The sequence below is a fragment of the Numenius arquata genome, chromosome 2 (genome assembly GCF_964106895.1).
Source record: "Numenius arquata chromosome 2, bNumArq3.hap1.1, whole genome shotgun sequence".
In the NCBI taxonomy this organism is placed as follows: Eukaryota; Metazoa; Chordata; class Aves; order Charadriiformes; family Scolopacidae; genus Numenius; species Numenius arquata.
In genome coordinates this window covers 125,272,375-125,299,286 of record NC_133577.1, presented here as the reverse complement: position 1 = coordinate 125,299,286, position 26,912 = coordinate 125,272,375, and the positions used below count along the sequence as shown (strand labels likewise).

The 26,912-nt window shown below is 43.7% G+C and overlaps 1 protein-coding gene across 1 annotated transcript in view; it reads left to right on the top strand.

Moving 5' to 3' along the window:
* The window catches only part of CAMK1D (calcium/calmodulin dependent protein kinase ID), a 230,078-nt gene that overhangs the window by 120,313 nt on the left and 82,853 nt on the right, over positions 1 to 26,912 (top strand). Inside the window, exon 3 of the mRNA XM_074167206.1 lies at positions 21,727 to 21,801. Coding sequence (XP_074023307.1) covers positions 21,727 to 21,801 — 75 coding nt within the window. The remainder of the gene's footprint in view (positions 1 to 21,726; positions 21,802 to 26,912) is intronic.

Below are 26,912 nucleotides of genomic sequence, written 5' to 3'. Positions count from 1 at the left end.
GCACACGGATGTTTGATCGACCCATGGTGAGAATGAAACTAGGCAGCGCCCCCAGTTTCTTTGTGTACTCTTTGGTCGGAGTCAGGCAAGGCAGATATATGCTCACCTGGAGTCAAGGTGGTAATCAAGCCTTTTTGTTTCCTTTCTGGGAACTGGAAACGGTCCCACCTTGCTGAGGATATTGCAGTAGGATGCCTTCTCTCAAATGGTTCAGTGCTGATCCTTTTCTGAGATATTTCCCTCTTCTGGGGAATGTGTTAAGCACTAAATGATGCATGAGCCCCATTGAAGGGAAGTGCTACAGTCTGTGTGAGACTGTACACAGACTGTTTGTTTTTCACTGATGATTTTATTCTGGTAGCCAGGTGTGGTTCCAGGCTAACTTGACATGCTAAGCGGGCCCCGGAGCAAAGCAGTCATTTGCGTTCCTATAAACAAATACATCCTCTAATTACTCTTTTAAAGGTGATCTCACATAGAAAGAAGCAATAGCAAATAATTGTATAGGGTGGGACACACGTCAAACTGGCACTGGAGTGAAAAAAATGTCTTGAAGTTGTAATGACTTGTCTTTATACTTGGCATGCTGTTTTGCTTGCTCCAAATTTAGTAAGAACTTAGGTGTGATATTTCCTAGGAAAGATTGTTATCTTAGGGATCAGTGTCTGTCCAAATTGCAAAAAAGGTCTTTTTCTCATCAGTTTGTCTCTACTTTATGTTTTTTGCTTTTGTTATTTGCTTTTTGCCATGCATAATTTTCCAAGTGAGTGCTTGTAATGTCAGCCAGGGACTGAACAGGGCTCTCCTGAGGTAAAAACAGAAGATGCTGTAGCCTAAGTTAGAAGAGCCCATCTCCGCAGGAAGGGTTGTAATAGGCTCTTAACAACCACACATGGGGTACAGATGGGGATCCAGTACAGGCAGTCATCAAAGACTTGTTTCTTGAGGAATGCGCAATCAAGACAAGCCAAAATCTCTTAGTAATTAAGATTGCAGTCAACTTTCATTATAAAGCCCAACTTTTGATTCTCCCCCTGGTCACATCTTGCAAAATTTAATTGGCCTCAAAGATGACATATGTATTTTGAAATAGGCTGCTTTGATTTCTGCAGAGTGAAAAGGAAATTAATCCAATTCGGTTTTAGTGAACGACCACTAGACAAGTTGGCATTTGTTGAACACTTCTGTGTGTTCTTCTGAAGTTGCCGTCCCCTACCTTTACCGTGCCACCGGCAGCGATTCTGGGTGAGTTATGAGCCCTGGGCAACTTCATTCTCTGCTCTCCTCTGTGCAGGATAATAATGACAGCAGCTTCAATTTGAGCGTACATTTTTATTCCATGTGTTGACTAGCAGAATTAGAAGATCTCACGTACAGCAAGTTGGAGATGGTGGCTGTATAATTACTTTATGTTATTTATTAACTGTCTCAAGGAATTCGCCAAATGCTCTTTATGCTTTCATTTAAAAAAAAAATAAAAATCTGAAATTATTTAATCAAAAATCGGTGAAATTATTAAATTAAATTGCCCTCTAGTTATCTAGGTTGAGGTTGTTTTCCTTTTATTTGTACGAGTCTTTTCTGTCATTTCTGTTATGCATTTTATATATTATAAACCCCTCTTCCTCACACTTTGAGGAAAGCAACGTGCCTGGAAAAAGCAATGTGTTAGAAAACATGCCAACATTCAAGATCTTGGCAGACCATATTATTAACAGAGAGAGAATAAAGATTTCATCAGAAGTCCCTGTCATCTGATTGTTGCTCCACGTCTCAATGAAACACGTGTAATATTACCACTGACTGCAGCCACAACGTGTCATGGCAATGTCTCCGGGAATGGGGCACATGTACTAACACTTGAGATCCCAAGCCAGCCAGATACTCAGTAAAGAGCACAGGAATTCACCTGTGTGAAAGAACAGAGAAGGGGAAAAAAGATTTATTTTTTTTTTTTAGCTGTACTGCACTGTATGGCTCAGTACAGTTCACCACCAGAAACCTGTTTAAATTTCAGAAAACAAACACTTGTTTAAACAATTCCCTTCCGTTAGAATTCAGTCAGAGGCTTCTTCATTCAGACTCTTCCAAGATGGCTATTTATTCTTCACCCAAAAATATTTCAGTTTCATCAGAGTGAACTGTAGCATGCTTCAGCTAGCAATAACTTGAGTTTGCACAGTAGAATGTTGCAGCCTCCGTAATGGCAATAAACAGTGACTTTAACAAATGCACCTTCCCTTTTCTAAGTGGGTTTGCTTGTGATACAGCAAGAATTGTATGCAGACCGAGGGACGTAGCCGTTGTTTGTATGAACATCATGCACAGCTGAGTTTACATATTTGATACCATCCTGTCTGACTCCAAGGAGGTAAACGAAATTAAGCTCTCCGAAGGGAAGTAATTATACCATGAAACAATGGCAAAGATAAGGCACTGTGGGAGAAAATGTCCTTGAATAAACAGGGAGCAGAGGGAGCTCTAAGTGGAGAAATACAGATTTGCTTAGCTCTTAATAGATTGGCAAAGGTAAAACAATAACCAAAAGGGCTGCTACAGGTTTGATGATCCTGGCTTTGGAGAGAGAAGGGGCAGATTGGTTGGGGAGTGGTGTTGTCAAGAAGCCTCCATCAGGGAGAGGTGCTGAGAGGAGGAAGCTCAATAAGGTTGGTTAGATCCAGGCTTCAGCCTTTCCTCTTGCTTACCACAGACCTTTTGGGAAATGAACAGTGAGTCGGTTTAAAGAGATTGTTTCCTACAGTCAGTGGCCACCAAAAAAAGGCTGAGAAGTACCAAATGTAGAGGAACCATCTATGTGAAGGTGCCTGGAAAACAAAAAGTCTGCACATTAGAATAGTGGGGTAAGAGGGTTTGGCTGACAGCCTTCAGCCCAGGGAGAGGTGAAAGAAGTGCTTGGCAGAGTGCACGGTCTGTTGACATGAATTTATGTCTTCTAAAATTGAGCAAATACCCAGTCGTGAAATCTGCCTTTGTAGTGACTGAGACAACAGATTTTTTTTTATTATTTCGCCTGACCTTTAGTTAAGCAAATAATAAATGCTACCACCAGGAAATTCTGGCTCGCCTTCCTTTTAAATTATCTAATAGCGTAACTTGTTTGTTTGGAGAATCCGGCTCTAAATCTCTTCCTAGTTACATTACTTTTACATTTGTTTAATTTTTTTTTATTTTTTTTTTACTTCAACAAGGTTGTTTCTGAATTAAAATCTAACTGGATGTAATCAGCTATTAGCATGAGCAGCTTGCAAACAGTGCCAGTGGGATGCTGAAGGCTTTTTATGTGGATCAGCCAGAGCATCTGGAAACTCACCGACTGTGAGAAACAAAGGTGTATTTTCTGTACGAATGCCTGAAAGTAGCTTTTGTACCATCTTACCAGGTTTACATAAGCCATGGATCCCTAAAGAGATGGGTATTGCTTGGTTTTCCGTTGGATAAAAGATGGCATTGCGGTTGGCTTTATGCACAGGAGGGATCCTCTTTGTCAAACAGCCTATTTAATCACACTGAATCCTTAGAAGTTGTTTTAAGTTCAAAATATGTCTTAGCCTTAAAAAATGAATTGATATTGCAAAATGTGTAATGCTCCTAATTTCAAGGGCAGTCACCTGGAAGTAGTGGGTCTCTGTGTTAAAAATCCATGAATATTTGACTAAAAAAAAGTCAGGCTGTAGGTGAGATTTCTCGAGATAGCTGGGAGTGGACGGTCGTGCTGAGGGACAGGGAGGCAGGCACTTCTGCATCAACTCTGGACCGTGATTTGAAGCTCAGTAAAGAAAATGGCCAGATTTCAGCTGTTGGCCCCGCTCCCTGCTATGGATGGACGCTTCATCCCCAGCACCACTCAGCCTGTTTATAAAACGATGAAAAGTAAATCCTGTTTGAAATGGAGGATTAATGTAGTCAAGGGGCTGCAGTGAGCAGAGAGGGTGTACACACATCTGTCCTCTTGTTTTATAGTGCAAACCATCCCCACAGTGTCCGAGTAATGCATCAGCTCAATTAGAATTTGCCAGGTCTCTGACAAACTTAATGGAGGTGTTAATCACCTTGCTTTTGGGGTTATAAAACACAGTTCATACACAAACCTGCTTGGTGTTTTGTAGCTAATTTTAGATTTTTGTGTTTGAAAGTTCTTTTTAATATTTTTTGTGGGTGACCTGGGTGAGCAAGAAAACAAGGACACATTTTAGTCTTGGAAGAGGTTGGCAGTGTTGGCCAGAGAGTCATGTTGTAGCTTTTTCTGACCACCTTTAGAAATGCTTTTCATAGTTAATGTCCTCAGCAGACGGTACACGGGTGAACTCTGGGACTAGGAAGCATCTTATGCTGGTGGATTCATTCTGGGAGGCAGCTGACAGTTATTTTCAGGCAGCAAACTCCTTCCTTGGGGTTTCTGCAAGGGAGGGGATGTTTTCAAAAGGAGCAGTGCTTGTATTCTGCTGAGTCAGCATATCCTCAGGCTGCTCTGCTTAGGCCCTGTTCCCAGCTGGCACGTCCCTCTCAATGGGTGCTGAGAGAGGTCTCAGTTCATTTCCAGGCCTGCAGTTCCCTCCCTTGGTGAACTTTTCCACTTTCAAGGGCCATTTCTACTTTAATCAACTGAAGGTTGAGTTCCTTTGGACCATTAGACATCTGTGTTCTTCCTCCCAAGAGGACTGTTATTCTGGCAAAAAAGAGATGGAAGTTGTTTATCTGCAGAGCTCTTTGGCCAAGTCCCACCTTCAGACTGTAGCATTGTTATTTGGAAGGAAAAGGAAACCCTGAGAGCCAGAGTAGGATGCAGATTGCCTTAATGTGGTCCAAGGCCTGCGGAAATGATCCGCGGAGAGAGCTGGGAGCCTGAGAGCAGCACTCCAGAAAGTCAAAATGTTGGATAGAGATTTGACTAGAAGTAGGCAAAGGCAGTGCCTGAGCTCCTGTCCCTCTCTAGAACTTGGACATCCACCTCCAGGTAGTACATCCTGCCTCTGTTCATCCTGGAAGCAGACCCTACAACCCTTTCTGGAGGTGGGTACCCAGCAGAGAGGGGCTTACAGCTTGTGGTTGTGTGCTCCCTTTCTGGTGGGGGCGTGTGACCAGGTGATGAGACACCTGGCAGCTCACAAGTCCTATCTCCTGGGTGGCTTTACCACCTGCCATGAGGCTAATGAACCTCCTGGGTTTAGGTGTTTTCACCCTTTCCTAATGAAAGTGGCACTGGGAGTGCAGGATTCAAGGGTCAGAAGGAGACCACACCATAGTGTGATCACCAGTTGGGACTTTGAGCAGAGAGATATTTGTTCTGCTCTGCTCCATGGCTATGTCCTCCACCTTATAGACATTGGATTAACAGCAGAAAGATTCCTGATAGCTAATAGCATTCAAATGTGGTACAAAAAGAGTTCATGCCACAGAGGAACATGTGGTATGAGAGACAGATGCAGGCAGATGAGAGAGCACAAGGAATCAGGAACATCATTAGAATCATAGAACCATAGAATGGTTAGAGTTGGAAGGGACCTTAAAGATCATCGAGTTCTAACCCCCCTGCCATGGGCAGGGACACCTCCCACTAGAGCAGGTTGCTCAAAGCCCCATCCAGCCTGGCCTTGAACGCTTCCAGGGATGGGGCAGCCACAGCTTCTCTGGGCAACCTGTTCCATAGCATGGTTTGGGTTGGAAGGGACCTTTATGATCATCTACTCCAACCCCTCTGCCATGGGTAGGGACACACGGGTTTTTAGGAGCCAGGAAGAGTTGTGAGGAGGGCTGAGATGATGGTCACCGTGAAGATAAGGAGCAGCTCCAGAATGTGTGGGCATCCAGTGAGTGTAACGGGCAGTTGAAAATCTGGTTCTCTTCTTGACGGGCATCACCACCTTGTTTGAGGTGAGAACTGAGTGTTCAGTGAGGTAGGTAGGATGGAGACAGGCTAAGAAGGTCCTTAAAGATGGAGATAAATGACAGCAAAAATGGATAGTGCATAGAAGTGCACAGTCAAAAACATGGACTAGGAAATGTGCTTTGCTAGAGTGTGGGTGAATGAAAAAGGCCAGAGAGGAGGAGATTGCAGTAACCGAAGTGCGCACGTTTGAGGCTCTTCCCTTTCTCCAATTCCTGACTGCTCCCCTGAGCCGGGTCTCGCAGACAGCACAAATGGAAGCACAAGCCTTTGGGAACTGTATGTGACCCACTGTCATGGCATGGCATGAACGACATGTGCTGTGCCAGCAGCACAAATAGCAGCTGTAGAGATGACTTGTATATGCGAGAGCCTGCCACAGAGAAGAAAAGAGCTTTGCACCTTCAGGTGGGCTTCTGACAAAGAGTAAATGGATGGGGAGGAGGCATCTGAAACCAGAGGAGGAAATAAGATGTAAAAACAAAACCGAAAATGCGAACAGACCAGGAGGCACTGAGTAACAATTAGACTAATGTGAGGTTAATTTTAAGTGTTTTAACCATTCATGCTGAGTGATTAAGTGCTGTGAGGTTTGACGACTGATTATCTACTCAGAAGTGTATTTGTGCCTGTCAAAAGCAAAATGACATGTAGAAACAGAGCCTCACCTTCCCCACCTCTCTCTGCTATGGAGTTTGTAAATCATAATTCAACAGTCTGTATTAATCAGAATGATAACAGTGAATTGTGTCTGAATTAAGCACATGCATGATTGATGCAATATTAATTGCTCGGCAGATTTTGTACATGGGATTATTACTATGAGGCTTTACTGGCATTATAGACCTGGTTTCAAGTTGCTGAAACCTGTCTACCCCTTGGAGACTGTTTCTGCCTTGCCTATGTGCATTATTATCAGAACCGGCTCAGAGGTACCACACCAGCATGGTGTGGACCAGCTCAAGTGTGAATAAGGACACAAGGTTTGGTTATCCTATCATCTAACAAGTGTGTGTCCTTGGAGTAAGAACTGTCATTCTTCTCCCCATTCCAACTGACTGATTCCTGTCAGTTCTCTCTTTCAGAAAGATAAATAAGGTGACAGAGACACACTCCTTGGTGTCTGGTATCTGTGGAGGTTTCTGGCTGGTTTCTTGACTACCGATCGTGCCTCTCAATGTGACTGTTAGTTGGCGTGAAGTCACACATCGAAGTCCAAATGTGGATTCATGATATTTTTTTTTTCCTAAATATTTCCAAAGTATTTTTCATAACGTTTGCTGGTAGCTTTGCCAGCCTGAAGCCTGAGCGTGTTTCCATGCTAACTCCAGCTCCCTTTGAAATGCTCATAACTTCTTAAACAAATGCCATTGGCGTTGCAAGCTTTCATTTTTGGTCCTAGCTCAAAGGTGGATTTTTTTTAAAGTGTGAGAACAGTGTTTCCATTCACACTTTAGAGCTATGTGAGTGGGGAGAAATGTACTTTTTTTTCCATATGCTTGGTTTGAAGGTCATGATTTCATAATGAAAAATGGTTGAAGTTAGGAGGTTAATGGAAACTCAGAGCTGAAGCATTAACTCAGCAGGTAGCTTCCTCTCTCTTACAGTCCCATTGAGAACACACAAATGTCCTCCTGACTGGAGGAAATAATTATTTGTATCGAATATGTGGTTATTTTAAAATCCCACCAGAACACAGAGTGACATGGTAATGCAGTAATATACAAGTTGAAGTATAATTAGGCAGATATGGCAATAAAACAGGGCAAAAAGACTAGGGTAGAATGCCTGTCAGGATGCAACTCCAATGCAAGTCAGAGTTAAACTTGAAGTGGCATTGCACAGGAGAGAGTGAAACGTGAGAGGACACATAATTGATATGGACCTGTGCAATTCTAGGTTTTAAGCTTAAGCACAAGTTAGGAATTGTATAGGAACATCTGTGCCTGTATTTGTGTTGCATTTGGAATTGAGATGTTCTGTAAGTTTTCTTCCAAATCCAGCTCTTGAGAGATCACCAGATCGCAGATGATAAGCCCCGTGAGAATGTGTACATTCATCTAGAAGTGAACTTCTAACCCCAAGTTTGTGATGGTAATCACATCACCGATTACTTTCCCAGCAGTTTTTACTTATTGCGCTCAGCATCTGTGAAGCGCTAATATACTTGCAATTTGTGACAAGACAATGAATTTACTGAAGCCATGTAAAGCCGAGGTAATGATAAAAAAAGAGGTAGGTCTGATGACTGTTTCATGAAGTGTCGTAAACGAATACATTGTCCCAATTAAGAATACAATAGGCAGGAGTGAATACTATAAAATCACACTCCTTGCTTTGTAGTTCCTTTTTTCTTGTGGGAGATGTCAAATGTTGAGTAGCCTCAAAGGCTGAGCTGGAAAACACCTTCTTCCCAAGCACATGCTCCACCCAGCTCAAAATTGATGCACCCGTTGTGAAACAAGATTTGTTGTATTAGGGGTCCTCCAGCATTATCTTGGCAAGCTCTATTGGCAGATGCTCTTTAAAAAGGATAGAGTTTAAATGTGTTAATTCAGTGTTATTTGTGGTGAGCAACACAGCTTTTAGCACAGCAGAGGAGAGGGCGATGTTACCAAAATGCCCTGTGTCCGTCAGCTCAAAGGCTGCATTTAGTACCATTTATTTTAGACTTCATCTAATAGCTACCTTTCATTCTAAATACCTTGAATTAATTAGATGTATTGCTTAGGAAAAAATGAGTCACTGTGTGTGACTTGTATGTGTGACTTGGCTGCATAAAATATTAGAAATCTATAGCACTGTAGTTTGTAAGTCAGTTGGTTAGAAAATGTTCTCTTGAATACCATGAAACAACCCATTTTTTCATACTGAATTCTTCTTAGTTCAGTCAACAAAACCAAGAAATTGAGAAAGATAGATCTGCTATCATTGTCATTTGAAATATATTTATAAGCTCTTATTTTCAAACTATTTTCATTCCCCTTTCTGCTTCATCGTGACATGCAGAAAGTCAATGGGCAGTGGTAAAACCTAGAATAATGGAAAAATAACCAACATGTCATTGCTATATTGCTCTTTAACCCTGCTGTTCTGTTCCTAAAGTTAGACATGCATTTACTTTACACGAAGGTTTTGTTGTCTTTTAACATTAATCACTGCTTATGACATTAATATTCTGCCTGTTACTTTCTGAAGTATTGGTATTGTTAACCTCCAGGCTCTGGAGCGGGACAGTGCTGCAGTGACATACTTAAAAAAATTCCATCTGCAGTGCATATTATGGGTTTAAAACTATGGAAAGATTCCAGGCTTCCAACTCTTTAGTGCCTAAATCACCTTTAGAAATCATCCAGAGATATATTTTTAAGATATTTAGCTATCTGAAGATACCCTGGAGGAGGTTTGAAAGTGCTTTGATGCTTAGTTACTGTAGGAAGTTACTTGCATCATAAAGTACCTAATAATCTTTAGAAGTCTGGTCCTTGACTACTCAGTGGGTGTTTTTAAAAATTTCACTTCTATGCCATGGGAAAAAAGGGAACTGCAATTTAAAGTACTCTTTACTGGGCAGGTGACTGCAAGTGTAGACCTGGCTTCTGGTTTAAACTTCTCTGTTACCTCCCCAAAGGCACCCTGGGGACATTTGTGAATCCAGGTTTCTCTCTCCTGAAAATAGAAATTTATACATAGGGTCCCTGTACACCACAGTAATACAAGTAACAAGAATAAATGAACTTCAACACTATTTAATTTTTAATTAGACCCCCTTTATCATATCCTTTGTAAAACTGGGGAGATTAACTTTCTCAGACCTATTCTCACCTGGTTAAAAACCAATTAGCTGTTCTACACAAGCCAAATGCGTCCTTATTAGCAAGGGTTTCTGCTAATTATATTGTTCTGGTTAAATGACTTTTTTGCCACTTGGTGTGTCAAGTTCAGGGCTACCTTGGATGCTACAGTGATGCTGCCAAGATTTGAATTCAGCCAAGTGAGACCCCCAGCGGTCTTGCCTGATTAAAGATTTCAAGATTTGGTCCAGCTGAATTATGCCACAATTAATTCTGCCCATTGCTGGGAGTTTTCCTTCTCTTCTGACCCTCTGCTTTTTTCCTGAAGACCACGTGCAAAGCAAGCCTAATAGCAGTGGAAGTAGAAGGCATATTTTTGTCTCCAGTGTCTGGGAAGGCTCAAAATAAAACAAGTTGGAACATTAGTAGCCTTCGCTTAAGTTTTAAAAGGGCAGGTTCAGTTACGGAGGGCTGGAGCCGTATTTTCCTCTCTCATTACCAGCTGTGCAGAGGAGTGACTCCAGGACATTCAGTAGTTGTATTGCTTTCACACAGGTGTCAGAAGAAGTGAATCTGCCTTTGAGTTTGGCTTTCTCTAGGCTGCAACTGAGGACAGTAACTCATAATGAACACAGATCATCCTCCGAGATCAATCCCCCACCATGCAGAGCTTTCCCACTTACTCTGCTATGGTATAGGGTGTATATGACTCACCCGAGGGCTATTGGCACTTCCCACAGGCAACTGGGGGAGCAGTCTTCTGTGTAGGAGTGTCCTAATACAGTGATGATGAAACGTGGAAACCTGCCTAGCCTCTTATTTATCCTTCTGTCTTTCTCAATAAATAAAATAAATTGGCTTCCCAGTAGCTTGATGGGAAGGCAGGTTTTTTCTGGCAGGTTGCTGCTCATGAGTTTGTCATGCGGCTCATCCCTGCAGACTGAGCGTTTGAGTCAGACCGCTGCCGAGATGCCAGCTAAGGATTGCCCAGGAGCCCCAAGAGAGCTGTGCTCCAGCATCCTGGTCTGTTGGCTTCACCACTCCCTGGGCATGTGGCCCTGGGGCCAGCCAGGTGGGCAGGGTGCAGGCAAGCACAGCTGATGCACAGTGGTCCTAATGACACAGATACATCAAGACTTGATCAACACCCAAAACCATGGGTGCTAGGAGAGGCAAAGTGATTATTATTATACCCCCTGCACCCGTGGGTTCTTCCACCACTTTTGGAGAGCATTTGGTGTTCGTTGCTGTAGGAGACAACTGCAACTGGGCAAATCTCAGAGTGTTGGCCTCTAGCACGGCACCGAGGAACTGTAATGGGCTTTAATTATTACACGCGTACTCAAGCTGACATGACCCAGTCAAGGCTTGTAATTTTCTAGGCTGCCCAGCTACAATACATGGTAGCCCGATCTGCAGAGCTGGGCATGCGAAGGACTCATCAAGTTCATCAGGGGGCAAAAAGTTTATACTCAGGATGTCATTTGTGCTTGATTGCCCATTTGCTTTTCTGCTTTTCTTGTGGAGTAAATGCAGTTTTAAGGCATAAACCTCTTTGGATATGACTGTAGAGCATAGCCCTGCTTTGTGCTGTGAGCCAGTGTTCTTTTGGTTACACCACTGTCCTCTGAGTATGTAAATGATCTCCACCTTTGTACTGTTACTTGTCCTTAGCATCAGCAGTATGGGTCCACCCCACCCATATGCACTAGATATTAGGGTAATCCAGTAGCTAAAGATCCTGTACAAGCCACAGCTGGGAGTCCCAGTTCTGTCACATCTCCTGGGTGATAGCTACATTTATTCCCCATATGGTGGGATGAAATATTTAATTTTGTTACATCTTTCAGTCCTACACTCATCCAAATTGCCAGTTATCCATGTTTTTGTGTAACTTACCTGTACAGTTCTGTGGGTGGTATAACATTCACCCTTCATTAGTATGTGTTCAAGCCAAAGAAGGAGATAATACTAGACAACAACATCCCTGTGTCTGTGTCAAATGGATATTTCACGGATGGCAGAGCTTTCTTTTCAGAAGTGTAGTATCTGTTGCCAGGTTTCAGATATAACTGAATGTATGTGTACATACTGCGCTCATCTCAGAACCAGGAGGCTAAGAAAAGGGCATCATACCAGTTATCCAGCTCTCCATTCACTGTAAACTAATAAGAGCCTCTCAATTTGTGAGACAAGGTAGAGGGACAGTTGTTCTGCCTGCAGCCAGATCACCCTTCCAAGAGTGACACTCTTCCTCTTTGAAGCGATGTGTGTCAAGGGTTTTGCGAATAGATCCTCCCTTTTTGTTCGTCTGTCGTTGCATGAAACCCCTTCAGAGCAACCCACCTCAGCTCAGGAGCTGCTCACCACCTTTAGTTGCACGTAGCTCCTCATGTGTCCCAGGCAAGGGAGTGGGAATCAGCTATAATTGCTGGCTGCACATGTAAATCCACACTCCTCCACACTGGAAAAACAGGGCTGCTGCCAACAACTAAAAGATGGTTCTCTGTTTTTGGCTGAGATAAATTCTTGCAGACACTACTTTTATCTTTTTCACCTTTAATGATTAATTCATCATTAATATTTGTTTTGATGTGTTTCAAATTAAACAGTCTGGAGGTTTTTGCTTAAGCTTTGCAAGCCTTTTTGAACGCTGCCAGTTGGGATCCACTGCTTGGAAACCATCATTCTGATGGCTTGGTCTGTTTCTCATGGAAATCAGGGAAACTCCTGAAATCAGGGATGACAATGACATGGGGATATTCCTGTTGCTCCAAGTAAGCTGCAGGTCCTACCGTAGGAATCCAAGGATTTCAGAAGGTTATTTGGTCTTCCTGCTGCAGCTGTTAGTTATTGTAATAGAAGACCCAGAACTTGAATTTCTTTTTCTTTAAAGGCTACTGAGCAGCCTTCACATGAAAACACTTGAGACAAGCGGACACAAGGTCGTCACCTAACACCAGGTGTGCAATCTAGGAATCCCTCATTTTTATTCTCAAAGTGCCTATATTCATTTTTGTTACATTTGTGTGGTTTTATAAAGTTCCACTGCTGCCTAGCGAAAACCCATGCATCTGTGCCGGAGATGTTCAGCCTTTGTCTGAGCTCTGTTGTGATCCGGATACGAGGCAGAACAGGGCATAACCTCAGCCTGTGTCCTGGGGAGGCAACAATCCCGTGGGATCACTCCTTGCATGCTTAATGGACCCAGCATCGTGCCCGGCACAACAGCTGGAATCAGCTATTGTTTCAGAAATGGTCAGGATGGTGCTTCCAGCATCTCTTTTGCACCATACCTGATGGCTAGAAAGTACCTCCAGGAGGAAAATACATGTGCTCTTGGTCTGAGGGGGTTCATACATCTCTCTCCCCTTCCCAGGAGGGAACCAAGCTATTTTTTAAGGTGAGCAAACAGCCTCCCCTTCTTCAAGTTGCACTAACGTGCAGGGCGGGAAGACATGCCTCCACACAGACTGCAAATGCCCCTGGCAGTGAAGGAGTCAAACCAGTCTCTGCTCACAGGATGTCATGATTTGTCCTCAGACCAGGACACAGGATCTGGAGAAATTAGAAATGAAGAGAAGGATTGCTCTGCTGGGGAGTATAACGCGAGGCAGGGCATGGATCAGAAGCTGCGGGGTGGATGTGGGCAGGTTTTGTCACAGCCAGTGAGTCTTACAGCTGCTTAGCTACACAGCTGAGGTTTCCAGCTGCGAAATGTCTCCAACTTGACATTATCACCGTGAAGTCTCATGACAATATTTTATGAACAGGGTACGTAAGGCTGGTATTTGTGATAGGAGGCATGCAGTGCTGGGGAAGAAAGGCCGTTGAAGTTGCTGGAAAGATTTCTGGGTCTTCACCTTTGAGTAACAGGAGATCACAGAGGTGATGGGTAGTATCTGAAAGATGAAATGGAGAGAGGTCAAGTTGTATAAGCATGAGACAAGGTCTTCTGCACTTCCCCATCCTTTCTCCCCTTTGCAGTGGGTTATACACTGTGTAAGTCCCAGAGGAAGCAGCTGCATTGATAACAGAATTACTCAGCACCCTGCTAGGACACCAGCTCAGGACAAATCCCATCCTGACTTATTTCTTAGCATATAGAAAATTACATGCCAAATTGAAGTTTTAAATCCTGAATCAACTAAACTGGTAAAAAAATATTAATTTGAAAATCATCACTGTCTTCTAAGGCTAATAGACGTGGGACTTTTCATGGGCATCTGTCTCTCTCCCATATTTTGGCTGTCCTTGCTTTTTTTGAATGCCTGCTCTGAGCCACTTGCCGCTTGCTACCAGTACTGGGGCTTTTTATCACAGTCTCCTCTTCAGTCACAGCTGAAGGAAGGTGTATGAAGTGATTCATCCTTCCATGTTTGCCTGTGTGTCCCATCTTCTGGGGCATCCAGGGTCTTTCTCTTATAGCCAGTTTCCCAAAGCAGACAGAACTGTATGATGATGTTTCCTACCTGCTCCAATTAACCTGAAAGAAGGACAGAGATCTTAAAGATACCAGTAAAGACATTAATTTCCTACATGTGTTGTAAACAGTCTGTGGTTTGGAGACCACACGTGACCCCAAAGTTCAACTCCTTGGCCTTCCAGCCGCGGAGATTTAGCTAATCTGGCCAGACAATCAACATAGGAGCCCTGAACCATCTGGCTTTGAGCTGGAATTAGCTCTCCCTTGCACAGTCATTAGATTGAGCAAGGCGAGATGGGCAACGTGGGTGGGAACAAAAGGTATTGTGGTGGCAGGACATCAGAGGAGGTCAAAAACACCGTCTGGCCGTGAGACATAGCACCATTTCTATTTTTCTTCTCATAAATACAAGGTCTTTTAGTGCAAGGGAATATTCAATACTGAATCCAGCAAACCTCCTCCAGCTCTTTGCAATAAGCGAATTAAGGATATGACTTCAAAAAAAACAGCAATCTAAATGCAGTAAGAGAGAAAAAGCAGATGTTTTGGCTTTGTAAGCTCTGTAGATCCACCTTTGCTAAGAACAACTGACATCTGCTTGGTTTTGTTCACATCTCTGCTCTGTGTCTAGTTGAGGTTTCACTAACTTTCACATTATTTGCATGTGTGTTTGTGAGTGAGAGAGAGGGAAACTGCTGATCTGAGGTGGTGGAGACCAAAGCCCTTTCTGTAGCCGCAGAAGCCGTTGCCACTGCAGTACCACATATTTGTCTGCTGCGGGGAGGAACACTGTGTCGGATATGAAGTAGTAGAAATGAATCTCAGTGCCATTAAACCTTGTGCCTTTCTTCTACAGCTGCCTCCAAAGATGTTCATTTCAGGGGAGGGTGGTTTACTTGGTGATATTTACTATTTACCATTTGCCTTTTACTTACCATGGGCTGCCAAACCCTCAGATGGTAGTAACCCAAGGGTACTATCCCCATGTTGGCATAAGCATTTTTGAATTTATGATCTTCCAACCTTGAACTTCACTTTTGTGTGCAAAAGAAAATAAAATCAAATCAACCAACCCCCTTTTTTTTTCCCTCTGCAAACTTTACTGCACGCAGCCCCAACCGGTGCAGTTCCTGTTTGCTTCTTGAGAGCTGCTTGGGGCCACCTCTCCTGGCTGCTTGGAGTCATGGCACGGTGCTGTCAGTGGACTATTTTCTGACTATGGCGTGGCGGTGTAAAAGGCATTCCCGTTGAGTGGCCTGAAATTATCAAAGAGAGAAAAGGTTTCAATCTGAGATATAAAATCCCACAAGATAGTTTGTGCCCTTTTTGAAGGCGAAAGGTCTGCTATAAAGTCACCTTTTACAAGATAGAAGATACCAGAGAGCTGATGGATGAGAAAGACCTGATAAATACCAACTGGGCAAAAAAAAAGGCTTGAACTGGAGCTTACATTTCTTCTTTTCACACTAGAAAGTCCATGTGGGAGGGAAACCTGGACGATGGGAGAAGTGTCATGCTGAACTCTGCCCATGCAAATATCAGTGAAGCTATACAGGCAATATCCATCTGTACAATACCTGTCCTGGAGGGTGTTTGGGGGCTATGGGGATAAGAAAGGGAGGGGGTAGAGTTAGAGATATGGTACCTCACATCATACATGGCCTGTTGATTTTCAAAGGTCCGAATTGTAAGAGGCCTTGCATCGAGATAAGGCACTGCAAGTCCCATGGGCAGCATCAGTATTTGAAGGTTTTTCCAGACCAGGATTGGTGGGCAGAGCTCTGCTGCAGTCAGCCAACCATTTCCAGGATAGCTATCAGTTTCCTTCCCTGTACCAACCCTTGCCATCTCACTTACCCTGTTCCCCTCTTAGCAGACTTGTCATGTTTTCCCTTGGGGAGCAGGCTGGTTTGTTCCCATGAGTTCTCACATCATTATGAGCCATACTGAAGATTTTTTGGTAGTTTTCTTTCATGTGGAAAGCAATCTGATACGATCACTGTGTGTGAATATGTGTGAGACTGTCCTAATATCTGTTGAAATTATTGACTCATTTTCACCGAATAAGACCACTGAGCAGAGGTGGTTTCTAGTGTTCTCCAGAGCAGAAGCTGTGATTTAAACGCTTCCCTTGGCCAACTAGTGCATTCATCAAGCCCAGTAACCCCCATGCTGCTGGCAAAACTCTCTATATGTGGAAATAATGGAACATTTATTCGCAAAGACATTTGGTTACTCAAAGCTACAAATTCTTACAGACTCAGACTTTGTTAGTTCTGGCTTTCACAAAATTATTTGTGCTTTCTTGTGGCATTTTACCCGTGACACGTGCTGTTCATGGAGGTCCAGCATTAAATGTCATGTCTTGCAAATGTAACACTGACTCAGAAAGAGTTGTTACGGAGGGAACCTGCCCTACTTAAATGGCTCTTGTGTTTGTCCAACGTTTTTGCACAGTATTCTTCTAACTGGTCCTAGTTTTCAGTGTTAAATATGACTGATGTTAATATAAGTGATTCAATCATAGTTTATAGCATGCTTTTGCAGCTAGGGTGTTTAACATGCTCTCCTGGCAGCTTGGCAGCCAAAGCAACAGCAAAATCTGGGTCCTCTGCTTTTAACCACGTGGAGTGCTACCCCTCTAATTAACGATCTAGGGCAATATGCAACCAGTTTTCTTTCAGCTCTTTGGCCTCTCGGGTAGTCAGGAGCCAGCAGAGATGTACAGGAAGCTCAGTCATTAACGGATTTAGTTTCCTCTGCTGTACATCAACTGCCATATTTTAATCCTTTGCTTCTTAAAAGCAATCTCCAGGCGAAGCCCATGGAATATATTGATTTTTTTTTTTTTTTTTTTTTTTTCCATATGTTCAAGTGAGTTTTTCCCATTTGGTCTAGTTTTCATCCTATGGGACTTGTGCTCTTCCGGTGGCAGTGAGTAGGATGTGGTGGCTCTGTTCTGGTCCATGGTGACAGTGGATTTTAGCATCACTGGAGTGCCACACCACATACTCATCACTACTCCAACGCTGCAGCACACCCAGTTTGGCGTGGTGGAAACTGTCATGCAGGGCCAAATGCCACTCCTGGTCATGTCAGGTCTTGTTTTGGGAAAGGGTTACAGCTCCTTCAGAGGCAAACTTTCTGTGTTTCAGCAGCACTGAATGCTCTAGCAGCCAGGTAAAAATGAGAATTCCCTTATCAATGCTCTTGTGCAACGACTCCACAGCAAGCAAAGGGGAGACCAGTCTGTGCTTGGGGCTCTGCAGCAGATCAAACGCTCTCCCGTCAGCCCTTGTTTGCACAGCTGCCAGGCTTGGAAAAGTCACCCAAAGTCATTGGTTACCCAGTTCAGTTTGTTCCTTTAAGTCTTGGCAGACAATTTGCTCCTATGTTAAAATATTGCTCAGGTGCAATGTTGCCTCCATTCATTTGTGTTGTTGACAGCTTTGTGTGTCAACGTGGCAGAATCATAGACCTTAAAGGCTGAATGGGAAACAATAATTTTGCATGGTTGCATCGAGCCTTTTGGCTTGTGTCTGCCTGCAGCATGGCATCCAAACCAGCACTGCCCTCAGAATGGTGAATCCATCCTTTCTCTTCATAGTTTCTTACCAGGATTAATCATTCTTCATGGGTTTTTTGTATACTTAAATTTCCCTGATTCTCATTTCTAGATTTATTTTTCTCTTTTTTTGTCCCCTGGATTGCAGCATCTCATGGACCTTGTAAGGTGAAGAGTCTTGAGTGATTTGGTTAAAGTATTAGCCTTTCTTTATTTGCATTTTTATTTCTAGAATTGCATTTTTATTTGTTGAATGGCCCCAGAATACTCCTGAAAATGAACAAAGCAGCAGTGGCCAGAGGTGGCACCTACCCTTTGTGTCACGGATGGGGGAATTTGTGGGGACACATCAGGGTGTGGGAGATGCAAACAGCACCTGGGGTTTGCCAGGAAGGTGGGAGAGCATCAGGGAGAACAACAAGTGTGAGGATGGGGAGGTTAAAAGAGTGGTAAGGGAGATTTCCTTAGTTGAGTGTTTCCTTGTTCGTAACAATTTATGTAATCTGATCTATTTTGCTTTAACTAAGCCCATGTTTTTGGGCTTTTCTTCTTTTTTTTTGGGAAACAATTCACAGGAACTGCTGTCACCCCAGTCCATATCCGTGTCCCCTCTGCTACAGCCATAATGTTGCACCATCAGGTACCACAATGCATGGACTTAATCCAGGGCAGGTTTTTCTATTGCAGCGTGGGAGCCACGTGTTGGGAAGGAGGAAGGCTGGAGAGAGAGGAAAGATGGAAGAAGGCGGCTGCAGAGAAGTGGGGTTAAGATCCTCTCACTGAGATGGGAAGGAGAAGGGACTGCAATAATACGGCTCACTGGTTAAGATAATAACCTGGGGTTGGGGGATCTGGTTTCTCAGCCCACTCTGCTCCCTCCTCTGATGTGATTACAGAAAAACTTCTGGCTTTTTTGTACACCGCTTCCACTTTAGTAAAATGAGAGCAGCACCTTATAAAAAAATAAATCCTGGCGGGTCTTGAGGAGATCAGATAGTCCAGTGAGTATTTCTGCTAAGCGAGATCACCGGTGGGGCAGCATGGAGGCATTGGGAGGCTTAGCAGAATGAATCCTCTAAACCTTTGAGATTCACTCGGTGCTTCTAGAGGGGGATAAAAGCGGAGTTAATTAAGCCATTCCCAAATCCCTCCTGATCCGTGACCATCAAGTAGCTGCCGCTGCACAGTGCTTTCCTCAGCTTTTGATGTACCCGAGCATCTGTGCAAGCCAGAAGTGTCTGTTTGGCTGGTACGTGCATGTCTGGCACCCCTAGTTTGCTCACCAAGGAGTGGGACAAACTTGTCCCAGTCCCCATTGACCTTTGTGGTACTGATAAAGTGCTGTGAGGATACATTCCCAGGGTGTTACTGTAATGTTCAGCCCTGAAGGGTTAATTATTGTGTATCAGGGTTGTAGGCGATGGCTGGACTGTGCTTCAAAGTGAAGAAAGGAGCGCAGGAATTGCTGCTGGCTGCAGTGACCTCTGCTGGGAAGCCCATAGCTTCTCTGGTCCAGCTTCAGCGACTCAACTGGCAGCTTGATCTAAACCGTAGCTTTCTCCCCAAGTGATTTCCATCGATTTTTTTTTTTTTAATTTTGCATTCCCTTTTCCTTTAAATAGCTTGTCATTCTAGAGTCCATCTGAGTAGAGAAATGCTGTGCGGGTCAAGCTGCTTGATTCACATGGGTGCCATGTGCGCTTCACTGGGAATATTAAGCACTGCGTAACTCCAGGATTAAGGCCCTGCAGGTCTTGAGGAGGCTGAGGCAAAGTGGAAGATAATGTCTCCTTCCTACCTCAACAAGCCCCTCGAGTGCAGCGGCCACCAGTGGTTGGGGGTGTCTTGTGTTCATGGGCATCACCTCCCAAAGTGACATCTCCTTCCAAGTACCCTCATCCCAATGGGGGTGGCTCCTTTTGTACTTCAGGGGTGATTCAGCTGCTTCTGCTGCCTTCTTCCAGATTGCCCTTTATATTCGCTCTCTCCCTGAATCCCTCACGTTCCACATCTGATTTCAGAGAGGTGCAGGTTGGACCCCACAGTGGTAGGACTAAGCTCTTTCTCCCCCACCCTTCACTTTAAAGCTGAGCAAGTTTATCCGCCTTCAGACAGTGCGGTGGCACGGTGCCCATTTGGTTTGCAAATCAGAAAGGGGAGAGGGTCTTGCAGCAACCCTCAGCGTGCGGCGTTGCGTGTCTGATGAGATCTTTTTCTGGCCTCCGCCTCCCTGCCTGATCGTCTTTGTGGGCAACCCACCCGTTAGCGGCGTGGGTGACAGTCAGGTGTGCTGGCAGCTGTCTCAGAGGGGGTTAGGTGGGTTTGGAGAACCTCTGAAGTTCTCGAAAATAGAAATGCAAAGCATTAATTACGTGCATGGTAAAAACCATACCTGCAGACTAAGTTGGAGGCTTTAAACAGATAACACTATGGCAGATTATTTGTATTAAAGCCGCCTTCTTGATCATGATGGTACGAGGAACACAAATGATCACATGAATGTGCCTGTGCACAAAGGAAAATGCATAAATACACATGATAATTTCCATTAAAATTGACTATTTGCTTGAAATGTCCTTTGGGATCCTAGTGTACCTTCAGCTAACAACTATCAAGGCAAAACTGCCCTTGGCCTAAATGCAACCCTTAAAGGACCAGGCACTAGACCTGCACATCAAAACAAAGGCTTCCAAACATGTGCTGTGTAAAGCCAAGTGGGTGGTGTATTAGTTTCCTGTTGTCAATATTAAGGACTTAATTTGTGATGCAGTCTACCTGGAAATTTTGCTAAAATATCATGGGATTTTCCAGATATTTATGTAGAGTGAGGAGCCTACTCAAGTATTTGTTTCTCTGACATCCTGTAGTGCGTTATATTTGAGATTACTTATTGTTGATGTTAAATTTCCTGTGCATGAAGGTCCTTATATGAATGCAGCTTTTGATGACTGATTATGGGCATAAATTCACATCAGTCATAACCTTTCCAGTGAATTCAGAGGAAATTGGATTAGTCTGTATTCTTACGGGAAAGATCCTGCCGGGCGCAGGGGATCTTCTGCTCTCAGCATCTTCATGCAGACGTTAGGGCACTTGAGACCATTGAGGATGATGACCTGAGACATGAGCCTCTTAATTAAGCTGCTTGAACCTTGAAATATGTAGAGAGTTTTGCATTTGCTGATGATGCACTTTTACTTTCTTTCTGAATGTGTCCATCTGCTGGTTAATGAGTGGTCTCTGCTTTCTCTTGCTCTTAAAATGAATGTCTGCAATTGGTGTAGTTAATATTCTGCCCCTGGAGTTGTACTGGTAGTCTCTTTAGGGTTTGCACAAGTTAAATGTACCCTTTGGAAATTATTTGTAAGCATTTGAGGAGCAAACCCAGAGAGGCATTGCTCTAGCAGTTAATTAGATGCATGCTCGTAGAGATGATTTTTCTCTTTAAAGCTAGCATTTTGACAAGAGGCGTAGTGGGAATGATCAGTGGGAATGGTGAAGGTGTAGAAAACCCAGGAATATGCTTGGAGCTGTTGCACAGAAAGCGTGCGGTGCTTAACAACGCCACATTGGTCCAGACCAGGTGTGGCATCGGAGCAGGGCGAATTTGGAAGGAGCATGGGGCTGTCGTACAGCAGCTGCCTACCTGTGCCAGCCTCCTTGCGGGGGCAAATCCCTGCCTTCCTCCTGCCTTCCACACTCTGCCTCCATCACCCCCTCACAGCCTGCTGTGCTGCTGTTCTGAGGTTTCAACCTCCAACCAACCATCTTCATGCCTCTGACTGTAAACCTCTAATGCCCCAGATACTTAACCCTTAAATATTTTGGCTTCAGAGAGGACTGAAGGAATTTTCTGTAATAACAGTCTTTTGGTGTGCAAAGCACTCCTGACTGTTTACTTTGATCGGTGTTATATTTTGTGATGTTGAATAAAGACTGACAAGTAGTGTCTAACTAAAAATAGCTATATGTTTTGCAGCCACATAAAAAAGTAAAAATCAGTATTTCATCTCATTTTATCTTGTGTTTTTTTCAGGATCAAGCATGAAAATATAGTTGCCCTGGAAGACATCTATGAGAGTCCGAACCATTTGTATCTGGTCATGCAATTGTAAGTACTGAACCCAATGAAGTTTCCGTGTCAAAATTGCCAACTCTTCTTGTTCTTGTTCAGCTTTTGTTCTTTAACCTAAAAGATGGGATACGTGGGAGGTATTTGTCTTGTGTACTGCCGTCTGCAAAATCCTCAGCAGGTGGTTAAAAATGAATCTCCAGGCGTGATGGGCTGGGCTGTTGTGAAATTGGGAACTAAGGTGTTTTGTGAATAGTCTCACTCAAATCAAACCAGAGTGAAGAGGAGACTTTTAGAGGATCAGAACTGGCTCTGTACATAAGGAGTTGTCATGATTTAGTTCTCTGTGACTCAACAGATACCTGGTCTATACTGAGCAGGATGCCACCATGTGCTTGGGTGCTGGATTTGCAAGAAAGCATCATCCTTGTCTCAGCAGCAGAGGTAGCTCATATCATTCTCAACATGTCTCTCTCACCAGAGCCCCTCTTCTCCCCCATTTTCTCCCTCTGAACCTGAGAAGATTAGGATCCCATCAGGTACATGATATACTATAGCTGACCTGGTCCTCCTGTCACATCCACCAGGCAGGGAGGAGGAAAGTGATGCTCATACTGCTTTCCACCCACCCACCCCCCTCCTTCTGAAATTAATTAAAAACCATTATTTGATGTTAAAATGTCTTCTTATCATCTCTAGTCTCTCTCTTTTTGAATGATGAGATCACTTCAAACAAGAGCAGAGCAGACAGGGCAGAGGGATAAAGCACAGCTACAATGAGCCAGATATGCTATAGGGAAGCCTGGAGCCTCTGATAGAGACAGCTCTGGGAAGCCCTGGGTGACTATGCCAGTCCCTTGTCTGTTGGTAACAGACATGGAGGTGTCATTAGAAGTTGTTCTGCTGGCAGTGTGGGAAGAATAATGCCCTGTACATTTTTAATCTGTTTTTTAGCCATACATTTCAGCCCAGAGTGCTGCAAAAGGACTTACATGGGAGCATCAGTGTTGTACAAATTCCAACAAACCAGCTAGGTTGTGGGAAGGACCAATTTCATGACCAGTTGAGTTACAAATCCTTATTTTTGTTTAATCACTTTAGAAAAAGATAAATCAATATTACTCCTACTTGTTATTAGCTTGTTTAATGTAGTGTAACCCTCACTTTTCTAAATTTCTTACATCCAGATCATTGGGTTATCTGAAAAGTAGGTCTGTAATCATAGGTGACACTGAGTATATAGTATAAATTTCTACTTGCTCATAATTCAGCACTTAGTAGGAAATTATCCTTTCTGCTGTAGATGTATTTGTAAACCCAGCCAACTAATTTTTCAAGGGCCAAGCATTTAGCTGTTCCAGTTGAACACAGCTTCGCTGATGCCCACTGGGGTGATATGCCTGGCTGAAGTTAGCAGCTGGGAACCCATCCACAGCATTTGGGGCAGTAGCTCTGAGCACTCCCCAGCCCCCCTGAAGAGCTGTGGCTTGTGTTACGAGGTAGACCAAGACATTCTGCATACAGATGCATTGAACTGGGTCTGCCTGGGAGCAGGATTGATGCTTTTTATTGTTCCTATTGAGGAAAAATCCTCAAAAACCACAGGGTCATTTTATTTGAATATGGGCACACGTTTGAGTGCAATCAAGGGACAGCACCATAACAAACTCCCACTCATGTAGAGAGCCCGTGTGACGAATCTTGTGTGCGTGTGTGCTCTTAATCTGCCTCAGCTGTAGGATACAACACGTTAGCTTAAGCTTAATTTTATTAAAGTCATTTGATGTCGTGCCAAGCCATTGCTGGTAGCCCTCCTTGCTGCTGCAAATCAGTCAAGGCTGTGTTGTCCTCTGCTCTGCACAGGCTATTTCCAGGGAATAACCTTTCTGAGCTTTCTTGGAAAAGGGTTGTGTTATCCCAAAGTGGAGAGGACAAGATGGCCAGGTACTCACCCTCAGCGCTGTGGACCTTGCATTGAGGATGGCGCAACCTCTGCTCTCTGCCTCTGAATTTTCATCAGTAGTTGGGATTGGGATCGATTGGCATCAATAGTTGGGTGGCAACTCCGCAAAGTCCAGAAGATTCCAAATCAATTCTGCACACCTCCTTTCCTGGTTTCCGTCTGGGAGAAGGCATGCACAGATAATCTCTTGTTTCCAGGGTAACACCAACTTGTTGATACAATAGCCATGAACCATTGCTCGGCGTGAGGTATCTGTTTACATCTCTGCCCTATTTATTGTTAGATTTCTTGTGGGTTTTTTAGCTTCTGATTTTTGAGTATTTCTCCTAAACAAGACAATAGTTGCCTACATTTAAAACTGGGGTTTGATATGAAGTAGAGGGAGTTCTGATCAAGCAGCTTTCAGGAAGCAGCATTTAGATTAAAAAAGGGGTGTGTGTGTGTAAAAGTAGGGCCACTTAAAGATGAATATCATGGGCACAACAAATCTCAAATCCATATGCCCTTCTCCCTGCCTCATTACTTGCTAAGTGGGCACTACCCAATGTTTCCCAAGGGAGATTTTATGTTGCATGGACAATATTTTCATTGCCATTCCTTACAATGTTGTGGAAAATCCACATTACAACCCCTGAGCATCTCATAGCACCTCTGTGGGAGAAGGCTTTTGGAGGTAGACCGAGCTTCCCTGCTTATGTTTGCCCTCTGGTACATCTACTTTTAGTTGAAAACCATGCTTGTTAGCAGGGCAACTTAAAGAATAAATATTGCACCTTGTTTATTCTGTCAAAGATATGGGCAAGCACAGATGGCAGAGTCTGTGCTGGAGTTGGTAGGAAGGGAGGTAAAGGGGCGGCTGTCCGTGTCTACTTGACGCTTAATTTAGTCCTACCAGTCCCTCTGGGAGCTCTTCCCAGAGTTATGTAGCTGTTGGTGAATCTGTCCTGTGTGTTTCTTGGCACGTTCATGGGGAAATCTGATCTTTGGCTTTGGTTTCACCACCTTGTTTTTACATGCGTTGTACACAAGCCATCCTAAAACTGTTCAAACTGTCACAATCCTCTTAGGGCAAGATAGACCAAAAGTCCAGCTTGGAGAACCTCAAATTTGACAGCTCTGAACTTCATGTGCTGTCTCAAAGCATTAACCCGTTCCTTAGAAATGACTGGGCCATTTTTTTCTTTATTTATTTTCCCAAAATTCAGGATATTCCAACCTAGTGACTCTTAGTTTGGCAAGGTCACAGACAACTCCAGGCTGACTTTTGCTCCAAGCAGTATTGCCCAGCTTTGGTATGAGGTGGAGTTACCGGTGCAGCTGCAAAGCAGAATACAGATGTAGGATGATTGATGCCTCTCTTATGATGATTCTGCTAAAATTTTGAAGGCACTAGAGAAAAGTACTGTAGAACATTTAGATTTTGTCATATTTCCATTAGGATGATGTGCTTTCAAACCAGGAAAACACCTGCTCCTTTCCAAACTTGGATTTCCTATAGTGCTGTTGAGACCTGCACAGGCAACAAAGACAAGCACTAAAATATTCTGAAAGTTTCATTCCTTCTGGATGCTGGGTGAGATTTCCTTTCCCCAGAGGATATTGTAGAGGACAGGGGGAAATAAAGTGCTTTCAGAAATAAAAGTTTTATTGAACTATGTCTCAATATGATAGTAGACTTTGTTAAGGAGAGGTTACAGGATTTTTAGTTCCCATTGGTGCCACTTGGGAAGAATTACCCTATGGTATCTTCTAAACTAACTGCCTTACTTCACCTTGTCAAGATAGGGAAATGTCCAGATAACCTGTCCTGGTTAGTATTGTCGGATACTAACATCTCATTGGCATAATCAGCCTCTTTAGATACTGATGATTCATTTTCTGCCTGCTGGAAAACCATGCGTAAAAATGGATTTACATAAACACATCTTTTCCTTCCAAGTGTCACAGGACCGTTGGCAAACGCTGTTTCTGAATCTGCTGCCTGGGCAGGTCAGAGCAGATTCCCAAAGCTCGGCTCTGACTTCATCCGTATTGTTCGCCTCCACCGAAGCATGAAGCAGTGAAGTTTGGTTCCCTGCAGATTTGTGTGCACCACGCATCAGTCACAGCCACAGAAGCCTCTCTGAAAGAATAAGGAGCCATGTTAAAGATCAATGGAGACATTAATTTCCATATTCTCCTTTATTCATCCATACTTGCTTAAAACATGTAGGAACTTCATATTTTTTGATATCTCTACTCTTCTGTCAAAGTTAGTTGAAGTTCACCCGATGGGTCAGGAGTTATCAAGGGCTGGCAAACTGGGATGGAGAACCATTGCCTCACTGCCTCCGGAAAACACACTAAAAATAGGTTTAAAAGGCACCTCCAAAACTTATGGAATTCATCTACCTGTCCCAGGGCAGGATATGCTGCCTGTACCGTCTGATCAGCATTAGCAGATGTTTTTCTAACCTCTTCTTAAAAGTCTGCTGTTGCATGGTCCCCAAGGAATCATCAGTGCTTAAGATCCTTATGGGTATGAAGCATTTCCTAATAACTAAGTCTTCCAGGCTACAATTTTAACCCACTATGCTGGAAGTCTTATTCCTCTAATTCCTCCTGAAGCTAACAAGAATGTTCAAATGGGGAAAGGTTACAGCAGGCCCTGGAAAGCATGTAGCTCGATAAGTCATGATCAAACTTCAACACCCACCTCTCAGTTTCTCTGCACTTTTTTTCGCAGTCAAGAATAGTGCCAAATCCAGAGGAATTCCTGTTAATTCCAGGATCTAGTTAAAGAGAGTGAAAACCTTAATGCCAGGCTGGTATAGCTCCCCACCTCTTTGGGGGGCTGTGCTCCTGAAGAGCGGGTCTGATCATCTCGGTAGAAGGGCTGCTTGACTTGGATCCCATTCAGCTGGTGCTTCTGATTCTCCACGGAACCGGAGTATTTCCCCTGCATGAGGTCTTTCGAAGCTTTGACATCTCTGCTGAGAACAAGCTTTTAGGGTGAGCAGCCCAGTTCAGCCCACCCCACAATGCTTCTCCCTACCTTTGAGAAAAGGTCAGCCCAAAACCGAGCCTGGAACCCCTGACTTTGTGTTTTTTCCAGCTTGGCATCTTAACTCTGCTGAATTATTCAGGTGATTTCCATCACAGAAAAGCCAAGATGACAGGAGCACCTTTGTGCCGGGTGCAAGTCATG